Consider the following 18,775-nt stretch of genomic DNA (forward strand, 5'->3'; position numbering starts at 1 on the left):
TATTACACGAAAATTTTTGAAAAGATTTAAATAATGCCAAAGTTCGAAACTGTGTATAGACCTGACACTGATATGAGAAGTTAGCATATAATTGGTACATACAAATTACCCGAACATTTCAGAATTGTACGTATGACATATATAACAAATAACAACATATCGATAATTTTAAATAAAAACAAAAATAAACTCACGTTTAAGGCAAGATGAATGATTAAATATCATAGTTTAAATAATGTAGATAAAATTATCAGTGTTATTTGATATTTCAAAGGCAAGACATTAGGATATTTAGCTAAAGATGCCAAACATAATACAGTGGAATTTGTTCAGGAGAAATAATCTCGAATAAGTCTACTTATTGTCTTGTCAACTTAAACGTTTAATTTTAATAAAGTTGAATATATCTTTAAAATACTGAAAATCACTTTTATAATCGCAAGCTTTTGCCCAAGCGTTTTCAATTTGTGTAGATCAGATGTAAGTTTACTAATTATATTTATAACGCATCCAAACTGAAGCAAACATATATTTAATAGTTTGTTTATAGGTAATCTTATCATTTCGAATGCACCATTTCACTTGGAAATATGAACATGACTTTAGCTCACCATATACTGTAAAAGTTAGTCAAACTATTTGTTACAACATGGGTCAAGCAATCATTTTTAAATTTGAACGATCATGGCAAGAATATATATATAAATAAATGCTCTAATTTGGTTACGAATGAAAATCAATGTTCGGTGATTATTGACACGTTACTCTAACTGAATTACTTTGAGCAAACACAACTTTGGCTAAGCCATTTAAGCATATGAAATGCATTTGATTTCAGCCTCATCGAGCAGATTTTTTTTTTACAAGATTCACACTGTCACTACATTGGCTCTCGTTTTAATATATGTTGATAATATTTGCTATCTACAAAGTTAAGAGATATTATGCAGATTGTTTTAAGCACTCTTAGATATTGGTTCAAGCTTTCTAAAAAATATGAATTTTTATATAATCTGTCAAATTTGAATTGAAGAAAATAAATTAAAAAAGATCGGGTACCTGATTAAAATAACCAAAGGACATTTCGTGTAACAGGACACGGACACAAACACACACCCTCCCCCCCTCCCCCCCCACACCCTCACGCACACACACACACACACACACACACACACACACACACACACACACACACACACACACACACACACACACACACACACACACACACACACACACACACACACACACACACACAGACACATGTATATGTCAATAACAAAAAGAGATTAATATTGGGATCAGCATAAAAATGTAAACATCATAATCATCTGTTCATAACAATATAAGATAGTAAGGTACCGAACTTTTAATTGTCTAAATATTACGTAGTTTATAGTAAAACCCAAACTTAATGTTAGATACCATAAGTTATTGTAAGGACAAAAATACTCTATCCAATGTTAACCCTCCTATTTTACTCTGTTAATAATGACTCTGGCGAGAATGTTCCCTAGTCGTCAAATCATCACCAAAATATCAACGTGATAATAAAACCTCTGAACATCAATAGATATGAACAACATTGAAAACATGGTCAAGTTGATGTTTTACTTATCACGATATTGGGTACCGCAAAGAACTATTCATATTTCCTTTGATAGAACCCACTTTCTATCACAAATATGCATCAAAAACAAAGAGGATAATGCTAACATATCAACTTCTGTTTCATTGACGGCACCTGTCATGTAAACCTTGGTCAATCGAAGTCATTAATGTCATGCTCTCAAATGAGAACCAAGTAAAGAACAACGAAACCAACAGACAAACAAACGACCATAAAAAATGCCAACATTCATATCGCTTAATGACACCACTGTGACGACCGTAAAACTTAACTTTCATCAACCTTCTTCTTTTGAAACGAGCCAGTGTGTCAGCTGATGACTTCTTGCACGAAAATCTGATAATCCGAACAGTTCATTGGACATTGAATCAACTACAAACAAAACAGATTAGTGATTCAGGAATGTTGCTATTCAGAAATGGAAATGTAAAAATAAGGAAATTAATATTCTCACGCTCATCATATAGTTTAGTGGAAAGCTGTCCACTTTAGTATCATTGTAGGAAATTATGTAGGAATGCATTTGATATTGAAGAGATTTTCGTCTCCATGAGTCTTTGTAATATGGACGTAAAAACTAAATTTCTTGGTATTTAAAAACACGACGCCATGTGGACAGAGATATGCCGCCAAGTACCGCCACAGAGGATCAAATTAATCATTATGTACATCTGCGTAGAAACATCAAGCACCTTAGCCCAGATGATGTCAGGCTTCCGTTTTATGCGAATTCAACATATATTACACCCTTTATAGATCAGTCTTTTTGCTATTGTGTTGACTGAGATTGTAATAAATTCCTTTCTTCGCAAGGAGTTCGGAATGACTGCCAAGTTCTACTACTTCACCCTTATGTAGAATAGCGATGCGGTCCGAGTTCTGAATAGTGGAAAGACGATGAGCAATAACCAGACATGTCCGACCAGCACGTGCTTTGTCAAGTGCCTCCTGTACGACCTATGTAAAACACAACAAAGGGAATAACACGACAATTAGGATACAATATAGTTTTGCTGAAATTAATAAATTAATCAACTAAAGTGATAATTAGAATATAACAAAACTTTTTTTTACCCTTTCACTTTCTGCATCCAAGGCTGAAGTAGCTTCGTCTAGAAGCAAGATTTTTGGGTTACGTATCAAAGCTCTGGCTATGGCAACCCTTTGTTTTTGTCCTCCACTGAGTTGTGTCCCCTTGTCTCCAACATTTGTATCATAGCCCTAGATTGTAGAAAAACATAAATGCGGGACATGACTATAAGATTTATCATTATTATATATTCAGCACTATTAAGACACAATTGGAAACTCGTTAACATGAACGACATACACCTTTCACGTAATCGTAGGTAAAAAAGTATCTTAAGAGATGGATAATACCACAATTCGTATGACATATGGACAGAGAAACTCGTTTGACAATAGCAAATTGTTAAGTTGCCCACGCCCTTAGAGGAGTAGTAAAGTACAAGCAAAATAACGGTGACAGTTCAGTAAATATTGAGAGTTATCTATCTTGCGGCGTGTTCTCTTATATTGGAGTAGTTATCATCGAGTATGGTGCCAGGACGCTGCGATAGTATATAATTGTTAAGTCACTGCGATTCTTTATATATTTTTACGTTTTAAATTTTTAGTTTTGCAGCAGTATGTTTCATATTAGTAATGTTAAGATCCCGATCAATGTATGTGCAGTTTTCTTCCTGGGAAATAATTCATAACATCGCAATGCAAACACAATAATTATAGCTTTATTGGAGTTTAGATATTGTGATATGGCATGTACTTTAATATTTTCTAGAATTACGTTGCTGTAACATGGCTCTCAAGTTATATCACCATGCTGATTGTTTTGTAACAAATAAATTTATAAATTTATTATATCCATTATATGATAGATATGTCTTAAAAACTATAAACTGGTTATTTTAACTCTTTCATTATTATTAAACAAACTGGCAACTTATTTCAATTCCTCTTGTTGGCTCTGATGCTCTGAGCGATTTTTACTGATATTATTTTGCGAAATATGTGTAGAATTTCGACAAAGAATGTGTTAAAGGGGCAACACACTATTTTCTATTATCTGATGTCTCTATGTTATTAACATTGCGATGGTTATCGAAAAACGTCAAAGCGTATAAGCGTGACCTTATAACAGTGTATAGCACGTAAATTGTACAAAGAATTTCAACTTACACTTTAAAGACAAAATACTTACTAGTGGCAGACTATCAATGAAATTGTGAATGTTAGCCTTGCGCGCTGCTGTGATGATTTCGTCCATGGCTACATCTCTACTGTTGTCTCCGTAGGCTATGTTTTCTGCGATGCTGCAGTCAAACAGACATGGTTCCTGGGAAACAATTCCTATTTGTTTGCGGAACCATTTTAGATCTAGGGATTTAATATTCTTACCGTCTGCAAGCTGTGAATAAGGAAAATAAATTAAATCACAGATTTCAAGCTGCTTATCATTTTAAGAATGATAGACCAAAAGAATTGAACCCACTCTGGAAGTAAATCTAACGACGTATGCACTCATTTTCATAACATCTAACATCTATTTGTCATTGTTCTTTGTGTATTTGTGATAGAAAATCATTTAAAAGAAACTATAAATTTGAAAATGTAAATCTTATCAACGAATGCGTAATGTATGACACCGATAAATGCAGGTATGAATAAAAGCCAATTGTCAGTTATAATATCGCTATCTTTATTCAACATATCACAATAGAGACAACAAACATCTTACAATCTGCCCGCTCTCCGTGTCGTAAAACCTCTCCAACAGCTGTACCGTGGTAGATTTACCACAGCCACTAGTTCCCACCATGGCCACCGTCTCCCCTGTCTGAATAGTCAGGGACAAACCACGGAGCACTTCAATTTCCGGTCTCGAAGAATAGCGGAAGTGAACATCGTCTAGTAGTAAACTTCCTGAAAATTCCTCCTAAATATCAATAGAAGGTGTTATGTGAAAATACACAGATAAACTTATAACATTGACAATGGAGTAAGATTACATAGAGTAACAATAATGAATTTATTTACGATGTTAGAAATGCTACAACATCTTCAGAGTAAAAGTTTTTATCAAGCAACAAATATATCACGTTAACGGTAAGTATTTCATCTCGACTTTTTGTTTAAATTGATTGAATTGAAAATAAAACATCCATCATAATAAAACTCTGCTTAATTTCCAGTCAAGTCAGTATATGCGAATAATGCAGATAGCGATCACTTGTGTTTAATGAGTGAATTATTCTTTCGTGTAATATATCGGTCCCCTTTTCATTAGCTATTCCAAAATCACCATTTATTTTTCTTATTTTCCATCTAAAAAGAAAGGGACTTAAGGGGTCACTGACATTTAGACGTACACAAATACGATAACCTAAGGCAAGTTAAATGCGTGTTGTAAAAGTTTGTACTTATGTAACTCTCTACAAAAAATATAAGACTTTTTATATGATTTAGCTTCAAGCCTGCCACTGACCATGACTTCACCCTCATCACTAGCTGCATCAATCGAAGGCTTCATTTCTATCATGTTGAACAGGCGACCGGCAGCTATCTTTCCCTTATTGTAATCAGGTGTATAGGAACTTTGTCTTCCAACGGACATTCCACCGAACACGATTGCTATAAAAACCCTGTTCAAACACATATCCAACGCTGTGAATATTAAAATGAAATCAACAGCATACGACAAATAGATCTTCAGCCGTAAGTTTTAAAATATCGTTCCCGACCATCATCGACCCTCAAGCTTATCGTTAAACCATGTCTATTGATAGTTTGAAATGAAGGGAAGCAACTGTAAGATGCATAGTGTGTTAATGGTGAACCTACTAGAACTGATGGTAATGCTGTAGAACATCGTGTCTTCCTTTTATAGAAATGCAGTTCTAAAAGACATAACTGATTGGAAAATTCATTGTGACAAGTGTCAATAATATCCAATTAACAGTTTAGACATTTAGAATGAAATACGCAAATGCCAAGTTAGTCTAATTGAAATTATAAGATTTGCTTTCATCTATCATCCGATAATTGTTTTACAGCCGCACTTACTTAAACACATTTTGAAATGGCAGATCTTCGTACTGTACAAGATAACCACCGTAGGCGAAGGCGGCAGCATAGGCAAAGAACATGAAGGCTAGAGATAACCCAGACATTACACCATTTAGGAAACTACGCCTCTTACCATTTCTGAAATATAATTAAAACAATAGGAAAATACCAATAAGTCAACAATATCTAAAATCGAACTCGAATTCAATGAATCTGGAACAAAATACGAACAAAAGAACGATTTACACGGAGACTCCTGAAAAATAAGAAAAAAAAAGATAAGAAAGATAAGACAAAATTAAAAAATCATATGCGCAATGCGTAATTTGTAATAACGAAAGTCTCTGTAAAAGAGCCCGGACTAAAGCTCTTTTTATATTGAATTGATTAAACGGGGTAATTTTCTTCTCTAGGCCTTCCAAAATTTCTCTTCATCGTCAGGAACTATAAAGTCAAACGTAATGAAACTTCCCGTCAGAGAGTGAATCCATTTTCCGTTCGCTAAGAAATAGATCTCGTTTGATGGCAAGTGTTATTTCGATACAGGCAGCATACATACGTGTAAAGGACATCCAGAAACCCAGTGTACTTTTCAATAAAAGACTGCTCTCTGGTAAGGGAAGCGACTGTGCGTATATTATTGATGACCTCGCTAGTCAACTGTAAAACAAATCCGTGGTATTGATAAATGAATAGTAAAACCTACCAGTGTGTTTGAGGAGCAATAAGAATAATTTCGAGTTGAACATCACTTGAAATCATGTTTTACAGACAGGCAGATAACACAGAAGACGAAATGTTTTCATGCGATACACTCTCAAAGGCGATTCAGTTGCCGAAAATCTTTGCTTGGGCGACCATATCTTACTCAAAATACAATTATTTCTGATATAGTCTACAGGGACAGCAACAGAGACAGGGGTCATTTCAAAATACACTGTTATATATAAATATACGGTACTAGGTTTCATGTAATCATATGTTCAAAATGTTCAAATCCGCATCAGACAACTTGTTTTCATTGAATGATAATAATGATTAATTAAATCGAGTATTTCTTTCTCGGTTTTGTAGACTAAAAAACAGGTAAAAAGAGTAAAAATTCATTTTCTTTCTGTTTCAGCTTTAAGTATCTCCCTTTATTCTGTGTAAGATGAAAGTATGTAATCCAATTGTCTTCACCACTGTAATGCCACTTTGGCAATAAATTTGCAATAATTTTGGTAGTTCTTCAATATAATGTCGCGAGAGAATAATGAGATGCATAATGTGAGAAGTGAGTAGGCAAACATGAAGTGTTAAGATATATGTAAAGAGGTATCAACGCATAGGACTTAACCAGCAGCTAAGAATTCTAGTAGACTGCGTAATTATAGCAAGTAGGATATTTCCAATGAGGTATCAATTTGTTACCCGTGACCATTGTCAACCAACTGCATCAGACATCAAACAAAACATTCAATGGAAATGAGGATGAAAATTTATAAATTGAACAAATTGCGTTGTGCTAGTAATTTTACAATTTTAAGTCATTCAAACATTTTGGTTCGTTGCCAGGATCATTGAAGGTCACACGTGATAGTTTTCCCCTCCAAAACCAAAATAACTGCAGTATTTTATAAATCAATTTTATTTCGTCGTGGCAAACTCTCTCTTCTAACCCTATGCTATCCGTAGACTCTCTGCAATTTACCCAAGAGCAGTGACATATTTCCAATGCAAACGCTAGGTTTTACTCTAAGCGCAGGATTGTAATCTGGGAATGAGCTGCTGGGAAGTATATATCCTTGAGATTATGCCTTGAAGTTAGGAAATCGGAAAATATGTCTAAAAGGTACAGTCTATATATTTTAACATTGATCTGACGCCCGCTTTATTTACTAGGTACATACGCTAGTAAATGTGAAATTTATGGAAAACCGAGTGCTTTATTTGAAATGAAGATTGTTGAATTATGCAAAGCCTTAAATATTGTTAAAACAGGTCATTGCCTTCAAAATGCATTTGAGTGATATAACCTACTTACCTTTCCTGCTTCTTCAGTGACAGATTTATCTCCCTTAGAGAAGCCAGTCAGCTTTTTACTATGTATAACACCAGCTACCACCATCAAGGGCATGAAAGCAAAGATAACAAGAGTCAACTTCCAGCTGTGTATGAAAGCAATGATGACAGCGACAGAAACAGTTGATAGAGACTCTAGAACTGCTCCCACCTTGTTACCGGCTGCCTGTGGATAGATATGGCAAAGAATTTGTAATTTCTGAACAGTTGCATGGTTCAGCATATACGAACAATCTAGTCATTCTACTGAAATTTTAATATATATGCAAATTACAAAATTGATTTCACTATTTGGATAAATTTTAGCTCTTCTTTCGATCACTTTAAATTTTCGAATTGTTTTGAAAATTTTATTCCTAGGTTCTAAATTTCGACCTCTAGCATCACTGATCCAGAAGAGTTTGAATATGCTAGTTTCAGGTTCCAAATTGAGGCCTTTAGTATTCTTGACGAGTTCAAGAAGGACGAAAGAGCTGTATAATGCTGTTCTTTAGCTCTACTGCACCTAACTTTATTTGTGCTTAAGTGTGTTATTTACTTGTGTGCCGTTCGTACAATCTGTTTGTTTTCTTTTTATTTCAATGATAGCTATATGCAATTGATGAACAAGTTATATAGGAAATTCATTATATGAACAATGTTCACCATGTATGACTTTTATATTTTGCTGAGCAATTCGATAATGAATCAAATACTTAACATTAATTTCCATCTCTAAGCCGTCACGAGGTACATAAACCACGCACTAATAATCTTTATTTGAATAAACACATACCCCTTGTACTAAGCTGCTATCAAGCGCCAGCCTTGTCGTTAGAACTCCAACTCGGTTTTTAGGGTCGTCAAAGAATGGGATATCCTATCAAAATACAATTATTACCCTATATGTATAGAAATAATAGCAAAGAAACCATTAAAATATGTTAATAGCACGGCATAAACAGGGTATAGATACAACTATTATTTTGCAGCTGTTCGCAAATTTAGGCAATAATTTCGCCAGCAATTAATGGAGTGAATAATTGATGATAAAATTTACATAAATAATATTACAAAGTCATAAGTATCTATCTGGTACATTATGGTGCAAACAAGTATATCAACCCATTTCAAAAATCGCTTACCTGCCATATCAATGATCTAAAAGCAAGCCTCCTGAAACGTGCAGTTAACTTCGCACCAGCTGTTGAGTAACATATACTCTGTAGAGAGACAGAAACCGCATGACAATGACACACAGAATAAATATGACATCCATGGTTACAACTAAGTGTTGTCATAAAAATACTTTCATTGATGAAATTCAACAAACAAAAAGTCTCTGGCGAAATATTATGCTCTTGCGAATGTTTTTGTAATTTGATCAATAAAAAGCAGTTATTGCTTGTTATAAAAAATTCACTATATCATATCCGACATCTGGCCTCGAGGGTAGTTTGCTTTGTTGTATGAAAATTATATTGTTTTCTTACCATCAACAGGCGAATAACACCGTTGCCGACTGCAACGCAAACTACCATGCCAACCAGAAAGTTTGCCTTGTTTGTCTGTTCCTCCTTGTCAGCCATTGTAAACACCTGAAATTAAGTGTAATAGAAATATAGTCTAAAACTGCAATGTACGTACGACAGAATCTAAAGAGAAAATTGAACAGGGCAATGGCAATATTGTACGAAAGGCACACAAGTGAATAGCAACTTTTTATACAAATTGAGAGTAAGATACAGTAAAGTCGAATAATGAATTAAACTGTACCATACAGCTGTTTCGTCCTTCTTGGAGACGTCAGTGATGTTAAAAGACTATATAATCAGGAGATTGAGGAACACCCAAAGTGATCGAAAAATGTCAATATATGAATGGGGAGGTGAACAAGACCCATAATTAGATTAAAATAGCATTTGTTATATGTCTGATAACTTACATATTCTGAACCGGGGCATTATATAAATGAATCGAACGTGGAAAAATATTAGGAGAGTTTGTTTTAACAAAGCCATGACCATGCCTGAGTGTTCGAATTGAGAACATTTAAGTTGTACTAAAGACAAAGAAGTTCATATTTCTTCCCGATACAAATTGAGAATTAGATATGCTATAGATAAATAATGAAACTAAACTGCATCCTTCAGATGTTTCGTTCCTCTGGGGCTAGCCAGTGATGTTAATGATATAGATTGCTGAAATCTAGGAGTTGACGTACGGAAATTAAAGAAACAGTTTGTACTTACTTTGAGAAATTCTGCAAATATAATGGCAAAAACAGGCTGTGTACTTCCGGCAAGTACAGAACACATACAAGCACCTAGAATGTAGTACCATTCTGGAGAGTTCATTCGCAGTACTTTTATCACGGACACATCTGTAACATTATCGTCTTCATTCTCCCCTTCATCTTCATTCTGAATACATAGATATATCTTTAAACGCATCAACCTATAAACGGTTTAGCTTATTAATCGTGAATTTACGTTTTTCAATAGATAAGTACCTGATTCCACGTCTTTGATTGAATTTTGAAAGTAATTTTCAAGTATTTGTTTGGATATGTCATGATGTGGCCATCTGAATGTACAGGGGATTATTAGAATATCGAATATTAGAATACAGTTGCACCTAAATTAACCAATGTATTTGGCATTTACAATGTGTCCGATTAGCCTGTAGATTTTATGAATTGCCGAATTACGAAGTTTGATAAATAACCTATGGATATTCTTTGAAAAAAAAAAGTAGAAATATAAACAATGACGCTAATTTATGACATATTATTCAATATTTAATGAACACCATAAATTTTAACAATAGGTTGCAAATATGTATCTCGTTACGAAACATTTTGTTTTCATTTAAATGCGAAAATATCAACCAATGGATTCACCACATGACATCTGTCATGACTACAAATGTGTCTCTTATTGTTTGTTTACTAACGTATTTCATATATAGTTGTCGTTTTAAAAAGGCTAAGAACAGTACGTAATGATGAGGACCTTAGTATGAAACCGGTAAGGCATTATTCTAATCAAAATTGGCAGAGTAGCAGATAACTTCGCTTATTTGGTCAAATTTGGAGAGTTGATAATTTCTATATAAGAAATTAAATATTTCAAGCGGATTATGATACAGTTGTATCAATAATATTTATCGAATATATGAAGGATTCCGTCGCCATAGTACTGTATCACTAACACATGCATTTCTTAATGATATTAAAGCATAAGTATTGACATTGTGTACCTTTTCCTCATCTTTCCTTTTACTTATAGTCGATGTTGGCCTTTCGTCATTACTGGACTGTATGGTGTTGTAATGTGGCTTAATGTTGTTGATGGAAGGCAATTTTACTTCATCATCTCCATCGAACAATTCATGTTCAAGTTCATCAGCCACTGAAGTTAGAGAAATTCGTCCGTTAGTCAACACAAATCAATCAGTTTATATAGTCATGATTAAAAAGTTTTGTGTACAAAAAAAAATCTAGTAACAAACAAGGTTAAAATAACAATAACCAGATACATGAAAATGATGAAATTTATTATGTAATGGGACAAGTGAAAGTCCCTATCTACAGTTTGACTTTTTTCTCGATCACTTTGGAGTTTCTTCAGTCGCAACCTTAGTTTATCCTTTAGACCCTTAGCATAAGTGACGAGTCCTAAAAGGACAAAATAGTTGTATGATTGAATTTAATTCATTGTTTGGTTATACTATATTCAAATCTAAATTTGTATCAAAATGTATTATTCACTTGTGTTTCTACCACATTAGACAGCAATGTTCACACTTCCGGTGAGACTAAGATCTCTCGTTCTATGTTGCCGCTAGTAAACCTGTAGCACATCGACTTACTTTGGATATCAAGGAAATAAAACAAAGAAAACATCACCAAGTGAAAAAAAAATACTTCAATGTTAAAAGAAATTAGAACAACACATTAAAAAAGAGTTACAATGCAAATCCTGAAATAGGGCAAGCACTTTAAGTCCAGGTGTTTCGGCATACTAAGCGTTTGTATACATTACATCTACCATAGAAATATGAATGATCGCAACAAGGGTAACAAGAAAGGTACCAATGTGAAGCCGTTAACATGGCTTTTGATTTGTAAAGTATACTGAATATCTTCCAATACACAGACAATAAAGAGCAAGTTAGTACACAACTCATTGTAACAGTGAGCTTAAACTATATGTAATCAATCAACGGATATATATGAAATTACCTTCTTCATTTGTATCCATTTGATGACTCTGAAACGAATAGAATAGAAGTGCTGCACAGTTTGTTTGTGTAGAGGACGTAATTTTCAATAGTTTTCTCGGATATAATGAAATCTTTGAACATATCAAAATTATATTTACTTAAACATTTCGGTACATTTTGTTGCACATTATAGAAGAAAAAATGTATCTTACAATTGAGTTCATCTTGTGGGCTCTTTTTTAATTATATATCAAGCTGTCTTTAGTTAGAAACAAGATCTGGTGTTACTCTAGTATAAACAAAGAGTAATATGTTTTACTCCTTCTCTCATACCTGCTGATATACAAGTTGACTATAAAGCCCATCCTCTTGCATCAACTCAGAGTGTGTGCCCTGTTCCACCACTTGTCCCCCCTGAATGCCATAAATGATATCTGCATTACGGATGGTGGACAGACGATGAGCTATTACAATTGTCGTCCTTCCCTCCTGAGCCTTTTCCAGGGCTGCCTGTACAACGGACTCGCTTTCGTTATCCAGAGCCGATGTAGCCTCGTCCAGCAATAGAATCTTAGGATTCCTGACCAGAGCCCGGGCAATGGCTATCCTTTGTTTCTGTCCTCCACTCATCTGGGCACCTCTTTCTCCCACTAATGTATCGTATCCCTGATGTAATGGTAACACAATTGCATTATCAGATTTAAATACCATTATCTTTTTCATGAAATGTTATTTACCAGAAACAGCCAACAGAACGATATATAAATATTGTAACTTGTGATTACTACTTTATATACAGGTAGTTCACATTTCATGTAAGTGAAACTTCAATGAAAACAAAGACCAAATGTGGACATTGTACCTGATTTACGACATTGTTTCATCGATGATAGCAAAGCAATTGTCCTTAACCCATATCAACTGATTGTACAGAAAACACACAAGTGAATAGCATATTGTGATTCAAATATATAACTTCAAATTCAGAGTTAGAGTAGCGCAACGCAATGAATAAAACTGCATCAAACATCAGTTTTGTCCATTTGGTAATCGTCTGTGATTCCAGGGCAAAACATTTTGAAGCCTAGGAGGCGACTGTCGAAAATCCAAACTGATCAAAAGAAATGTTAAAATCTAGATGGAAAGGTGCATTAATCCCATAATTCAGTAAATTCCATAATTTTCGTGTGTTTTATATTTTCCAAGCAAACAAGCAAACAAGCAAACAGTTAACGGCAACCCTCGGAGACTTACAGTCTACCAGCAGTGTCTACCATCTGCAATATCGCATGAGGCATTATAAAAACCATGTTTGTCTAATTAAGAATCACTGTACAATATTCGTTCGTTAATTATTTACCAAAGTAGCATTTTAGGTTTCAAAATTTAGGCCCTTAACATCACTGATGAGTCCTAGATGGACGAAACAGCTATATGTTGCAGTTGCTTTCATTGTTTGACTCTGCCATATCTAATTCTAAATTTGTATTGAAAGGTTCTATTCACTTATGTGTCTTTTGTACTATCACTGATGTATTGTGTACGTCCGTCTCATTATTGATGAGAGGTGAAATGCATTCAAGTTTCCGACCTTCATATGCCAGATCACTTATCTCATAATCATAATCAACACAGTTTATTCATTAATTCCAATAAAATGCCTTGTTTGTGACTTCGGTCTTACGTCTGGAAACTGGGATATAAAATCGTGTGCATTAGCTTCCCGAGCGGCTGCTATGATCTCGTCCATTGTAACATCGAGACGTCCGTATCGGATATTTTCAGCAACTGTGGTGGCGAATAACACCGGCTCCTGACTGACCACACCTATTTGTCTCCGTAACCAGTTCACGTTTATCGTGCTGATTTCACAACCATCCAACAACACCTGTAGTTACATCATTAAAGACAAAGTGTATAAATTACCACCAAAGGAGAAACTAAAATACAAAACCATCCAAAGATATCATTATTATAATCTGAAATAATCGATAACTTCATGTTTTAAAAGAAATAGGTTAATTTCTAACGAATGAGAGGAAGTATTATTTGCCATACCAAGATGAGAAGAAATGTTCTTTAGGTCGTGGTCTGGACTGACGATACCACAACATAGTACGAAGATTTAACGAGCGAATAATAACAATATTTTCGCTAATTATGTTACTTACCTGACCGGCCGGGGGGTCGTAGAATCTCTGTAGTAACTGTACCACCGTACTTTTCCCGCATCCACTGGATCCAACTAGTGCCACTGTTTGACCAACACGGACCTTTAAACTCATTCCCCGCAGCACCTGTAATATTTACATATTGTACCAAAAGTATTTTCAGCAATTATTGACTAATTGTAATATTGATATATTACCCACCATTATGGAAGATGAATGATGGACCTGACCTAATTAGCAGAGGCCATTTTCCAACAAATTTTATATAAAAGATATTAAACAACTTTGCATAAAACGAGATTTATCTCACCATTGCATCGGGGCGAGCAGGGTACTCAAATTCGACATCCTTGAACTCAATGTTTCCCTCAAACTTATCAGGCATCTTGCCTTCTGTAGAACTTGGGTCGATCTTCGAGGTGAGTTCAATGATCTCAAAGACTTTTTGTGCAGCTCCTCGAGCGTTCCCAAGAATCTCCACAGTGGGTAGTGCATTTCCCAACGACATTGATCCGACCATCACTCCAATGAACACCTACAAAAAGAACATTAAATTCTACATAAAATTTGTTTCAAACAAATATCCTTATATCAAAAAGCAATAAAATCAGAAATAAATTTAAGATAAATAAGAAGACCAAATGCATCTATATAAATATACTCTGACTTTACCGTGAGTGTGCTTCCTGGATCAAACCCTTCTTCCTGATCTTGTATAAGTTTAACACCGTACCAAAAGGCGACAGCAAATGCTCCATACAGCAATAACCAGACCACACTGTTGCTAAGTCCCACTAGGATACCCTTCTTCACTGAGTTAGACTTGGCATGATGTAAGTGACTGTTATACCTGTGCATTCAAGGACGGTAATTGAATATGAGGGAGATATGTGGTGTAATGAATAATTCAGATATACGCAGGAAAGAGACATCATATGTGAAAATTTACCATTAATACGAATAATCCTCATGACCAGTTGATTGCTAAACGAATATAACATAAATATCGAGTTGATTGCTTTCAAACAGTATTCTAAGAAAGATGTACCAAACAGTCCAAGCATTGCATCACTCACATAATGCAGTCTTAAATTCGTATATAATTGACTCGAATATTGTAATGATGACCGTTTCGTACACTCGTTTATAATTGTCTCGGATATTGTAATGATAAGTGTTTCGTACACTCGCAAATACTTTTCACGGATATTGTAATGGTGTCCGTTTCTTACCTAGCACACTCTTTGTTTTGTCCGTTGAAGGCCATAACTGTTCTAATAGCACCAAGGGCTTCTTCAGCAATTGAACCTGCCTTTGAATACGCTTGAGATTCTTCCTTTGCTAAGTTTCGCATAAACTGTTAAACAGATAATCGCATTTATACCAATTACCCCTCCGTTATCATGTATTGCTGTTCTGATATGAGTCACCATGAAAAAATGTAGTCAATAAAGGAAAATCTTTGCTAATTACGTCATTGAAACTGATGTCAAATAACATATGTATCCGCTTTGACAATCACATACATTGATGGAAGTAGATTTAATGTTTATTAATAAATGAAAGAAGATGAACACAACTCATTAAAGAAAAAAGGAGGAATGCATAGGAATCTTAGTTTGCACTCGGCAAATGCCTATTTGGAAATATAGGTGCAAAATATTAGTTAATTATTTCGCATCTTGGGTATCAATGAAGATAAATATAAACAACTTTATGCACATAATCAAAGTACTCTCATCACATACACATCTCTGCCAGATGTGTCTCCATACAATAACAAAACTTACCCTTACTAAGGTCGCTCCAACCAGAATTATGACCGGACAGAACCCAACCACTGAAAGAGTTAGTTTCCAACCGATCACAAAGGCAATTACATATGCAGCAATAAATGTACTGAACCATTGTAGCATTGTGGCAAACTTATCTCCGATTCCGTCTGCTATCAAATGTACGTCCCTAGAACAGGCAATATAAAAACATAAAATACCGGACCTGTTCTTCATGTGGTGACTGATTTTCGCTTTGTCTGAGAATGCACAGCGAATATCGAACTGGCGAATTTTAGCTTCAAAAAAAGTAATGGTATTATTCTTAATTTCTCCTTTTGATAATTGAATAAGGCATTCTTATTTTTGTACCAAATGACGAAACTTGTGCGTGGCGCAATAAACAAATTATCAGGCAAATATTTGCTCATCTCGTCCATATATACCTATATACCATATAGCCGAATACTTAAATAAATTACACCGTACCTCTGTCTGGACCCTCTAAAACTATTCAACGATGATGAAATTCGAAAGTGTTAATCGTAACACAATGAAATATCAAGTGCTCTTCCCATGAACACTTTATACCTACTCTGCGATCCTCGAATTCAATTCCCCGCCTTCATGAGTGTCAAACCAGCTGATTTCTTGTCTGAGAATGGACTGGAAGAACTTTTGTCGAATTCTATGGATCTGATGTTCTGCAGAAATACTGAAGCACGCTACTGCCAAGAAGATACAGACGAAAACTACCACGGCAAGCACACAGAACCAGATGATTTCATCCTTCATCATTTGAAAAATATGCTCGTACTTTTTCAGTTCACTGAATGACATCCCATTTGTCGTGGTAAAGTTGTCAGGCGGGAATGTCCCGTTCATATTTGACCTACAGAGAATTTGATACAGAAGTGATATTGTGATGTAATTACTGGACATAAGTTTTCAAATATGTCATTAATTACTTGTGTATGCATTTCATATATAGTAGGCTCTCTAATTAAAGGAAAACATATCAGTACCACTCACTCAGACTATATATCTTTATCTCGTTATTACGAGTTACATTATCTCGTGATATCGTTATGACGAGTTACATTATCTCGTTATCACGAGTTACGTTATCTCGTTACTACGATTTACATTATCTCGTTATCACGAGTTACACTATCTCGTTATCACGAGTTACACGAGTTACATTATCTCGTTATCACGAGTTACGTTATCTCGTTATTACGAGTTACGTTTTCTCGTTGAGAGTCACAAATAAATAGTATTTTTTAATAAAAATCTAGAACAAGATACAGTAGTGCATGAACTAAATAATTAAATGAAAATAAGTGAATAAAGATTAATTTAACCGTATCATTCATTCAAGGCCTCGTCAGTGATATTAAGGGCACCATTTGAAAGCCAGCAAGTAACCAAGGACAAACAAAATTGATGGAAAGAAAATATAGATTAGGAGGTTCCCATAATTCAATAAATTTCGTAATTTGTATAAATCAGAAAATAGTCAGGTATATGTGTATTTTCTGAACAGAGCCACTATTCAAGTCAATCAAAAGGCGTTGCATGTAGGTTATGGCAAACCTCGGGGACAAGAAGTCCACTGGCAGTGTCTATCACCTTATGTTATCTCGATATCACTTCTTCTCGTTACTACCGACAAAGGTAAAAACCTAGATGTGCAACAAAGATTAGAACAATACTTACACCACAGATTTGAATACTTCGTTTAAGATCAATGCGTTGGCCACTCTTCCATATATGAACATGTTTAAGGGAAAGCAACATCCTGCCAGTGCAGCACATACTGCTCCGATACATAACAGCACCTTGTCCATACATGATGAGTATCGAAACTGAAGAAGATTTTAGAAATCCATAAAAAAAATAATAGAAAGAATTGTTGACCCTCTTGGAGGTGGGATAGTTTTTTTTTTCAATCCGAGAGGAAAGCTTATTTAGTTAGCAAACATGAGCTTTGCTTAATCCTAGCGTTAGGCAAGGAAATTCCACATCGATAAAAACGTGGATTTACCTGTCCAGAGTAAGAGAAATATTAAATGTCAAAATTTATCCATTCTTAGTGAAACTCATTATGGAGGTATGAACATGCATTAATATTTTTTTAATTGCCAAAATTAATGGATCAAGATATACACTTGTAATTTCAGAAATCGTGTCTCCCACCTTTTCTAGAACTCAGAATATGTTACATATGTATGCATTACAAATGCCTCGACAAATCATATCTATATGAGTGATATCATTTAGAACTGTAGAAATATATGGGAGAAAATATGGAGTTTTTGGTCATAAAATCTTTATGTCTGTTATTGAACTTATAGTCTAATTTACCAGCCCAAAAATGCCGATCTTCTTTTCATCGCTTGTATCTGTTTCGTTTTTGCTTTTCTCTTCATTCTTAAACTTTACATCAGGAACATCGGAAATGTGATCTGTAGTAGGATGTTTTTTCTCATGGTCAGCATTTTCTGTCTCGTCATGTCCATTTACAATGTATTTTCCGTGTGAATCACCATTGAGAGCAACATTTCCTTCTCCTTTGACCCCGTTCACACTGAATGTTGATCGGTTCCTCGTCATGACTTTATTTTTGTGTAGATAAGTGTCTAAGGTGGCAGTTTGTATAGGAACGCAACTAGAAATATTCCTTATCTATTCTCGTAAAACCATTCACATTTGAAAAACGTACTCCCCCATTCATGTAGGCGTTGTTACACTGAAAGAAAAACAAAGATGATGACATTTCACGAATTTTATTTCACAACCTCATTAACTATATGTATGAGACGTTGATACTTTGTCCATTATTT

At 34.8% G+C, this 18,775-nt stretch overlaps 1 protein-coding gene across 1 annotated transcript; it reads right to left on the bottom strand.

Annotated features, from left to right (window-relative positions):
• Nucleotides 1-2,380: 2,380 nt before the first annotated feature.
• On the bottom strand, nt 2,381-18,545 carry LOC132549204 (ATP-dependent translocase ABCB1-like). Its single transcript, XM_060213121.1, has 24 exons — nt 18,297-18,545; nt 17,649-17,797; nt 16,525-16,821; nt 15,948-16,119; nt 15,390-15,514; nt 14,830-15,007; nt 14,468-14,692; nt 14,158-14,283; nt 13,671-13,874; nt 12,320-12,652; nt 12,006-12,033; nt 11,012-11,172; nt 10,012-10,182; nt 9,253-9,357; nt 8,905-8,982; nt 8,556-8,639; nt 7,743-7,946; nt 6,276-6,376; nt 5,714-5,854; nt 5,136-5,292; nt 4,389-4,586; nt 3,852-4,058; nt 2,705-2,851; nt 2,381-2,587 (listed from the first exon to the last, which is right to left on the bottom strand). The coding sequence occupies exons 1-24, from the start codon at nt 18,543-18,545 to the stop codon at nt 2,381-2,383; spliced, it is 4,047 nt and encodes a 1,348-aa protein (XP_060069104.1).
• Between the last annotated feature and the right edge of the window lie 230 nt (nt 18,546-18,775).

The sequence above is a fragment of the Ylistrum balloti genome, unplaced genomic scaffold, assembly GCF_031769215.1.
Source record: "Ylistrum balloti isolate Yb309-2 unplaced genomic scaffold, AGI_CSIRO_Ybal_v1 Utg370048, whole genome shotgun sequence".
Classification (NCBI taxonomy): domain Eukaryota; kingdom Metazoa; phylum Mollusca; class Bivalvia; order Pectinida; family Pectinidae; genus Ylistrum; species Ylistrum balloti.

What these genes read in the sequence shown, in the direction of transcription:
- LOC132549204 (XM_060213121.1), bottom strand. Translation starts at nt 18,545, where the DNA reads ATGACGAGGAACCGATCAACATTCAGTGTGAACGGGGTCAAAGGAGAA. An exon ending in ATGAGGAAAAGGTACACAAT is followed by an intron (nt 10,183 to 11,011) that starts GTCAATACTTAT and finishes CTATGTATTCAG; the next exon opens with AATGAAGATGAAGGGGAGAA. An exon ending in TTAGATCATTGATATGGCAG is followed by an intron (nt 8,640 to 8,904) that starts GTAAGCGATTTT and finishes GTATTTTGATAG; the next exon opens with GATATCCCATTCTTTGACGA.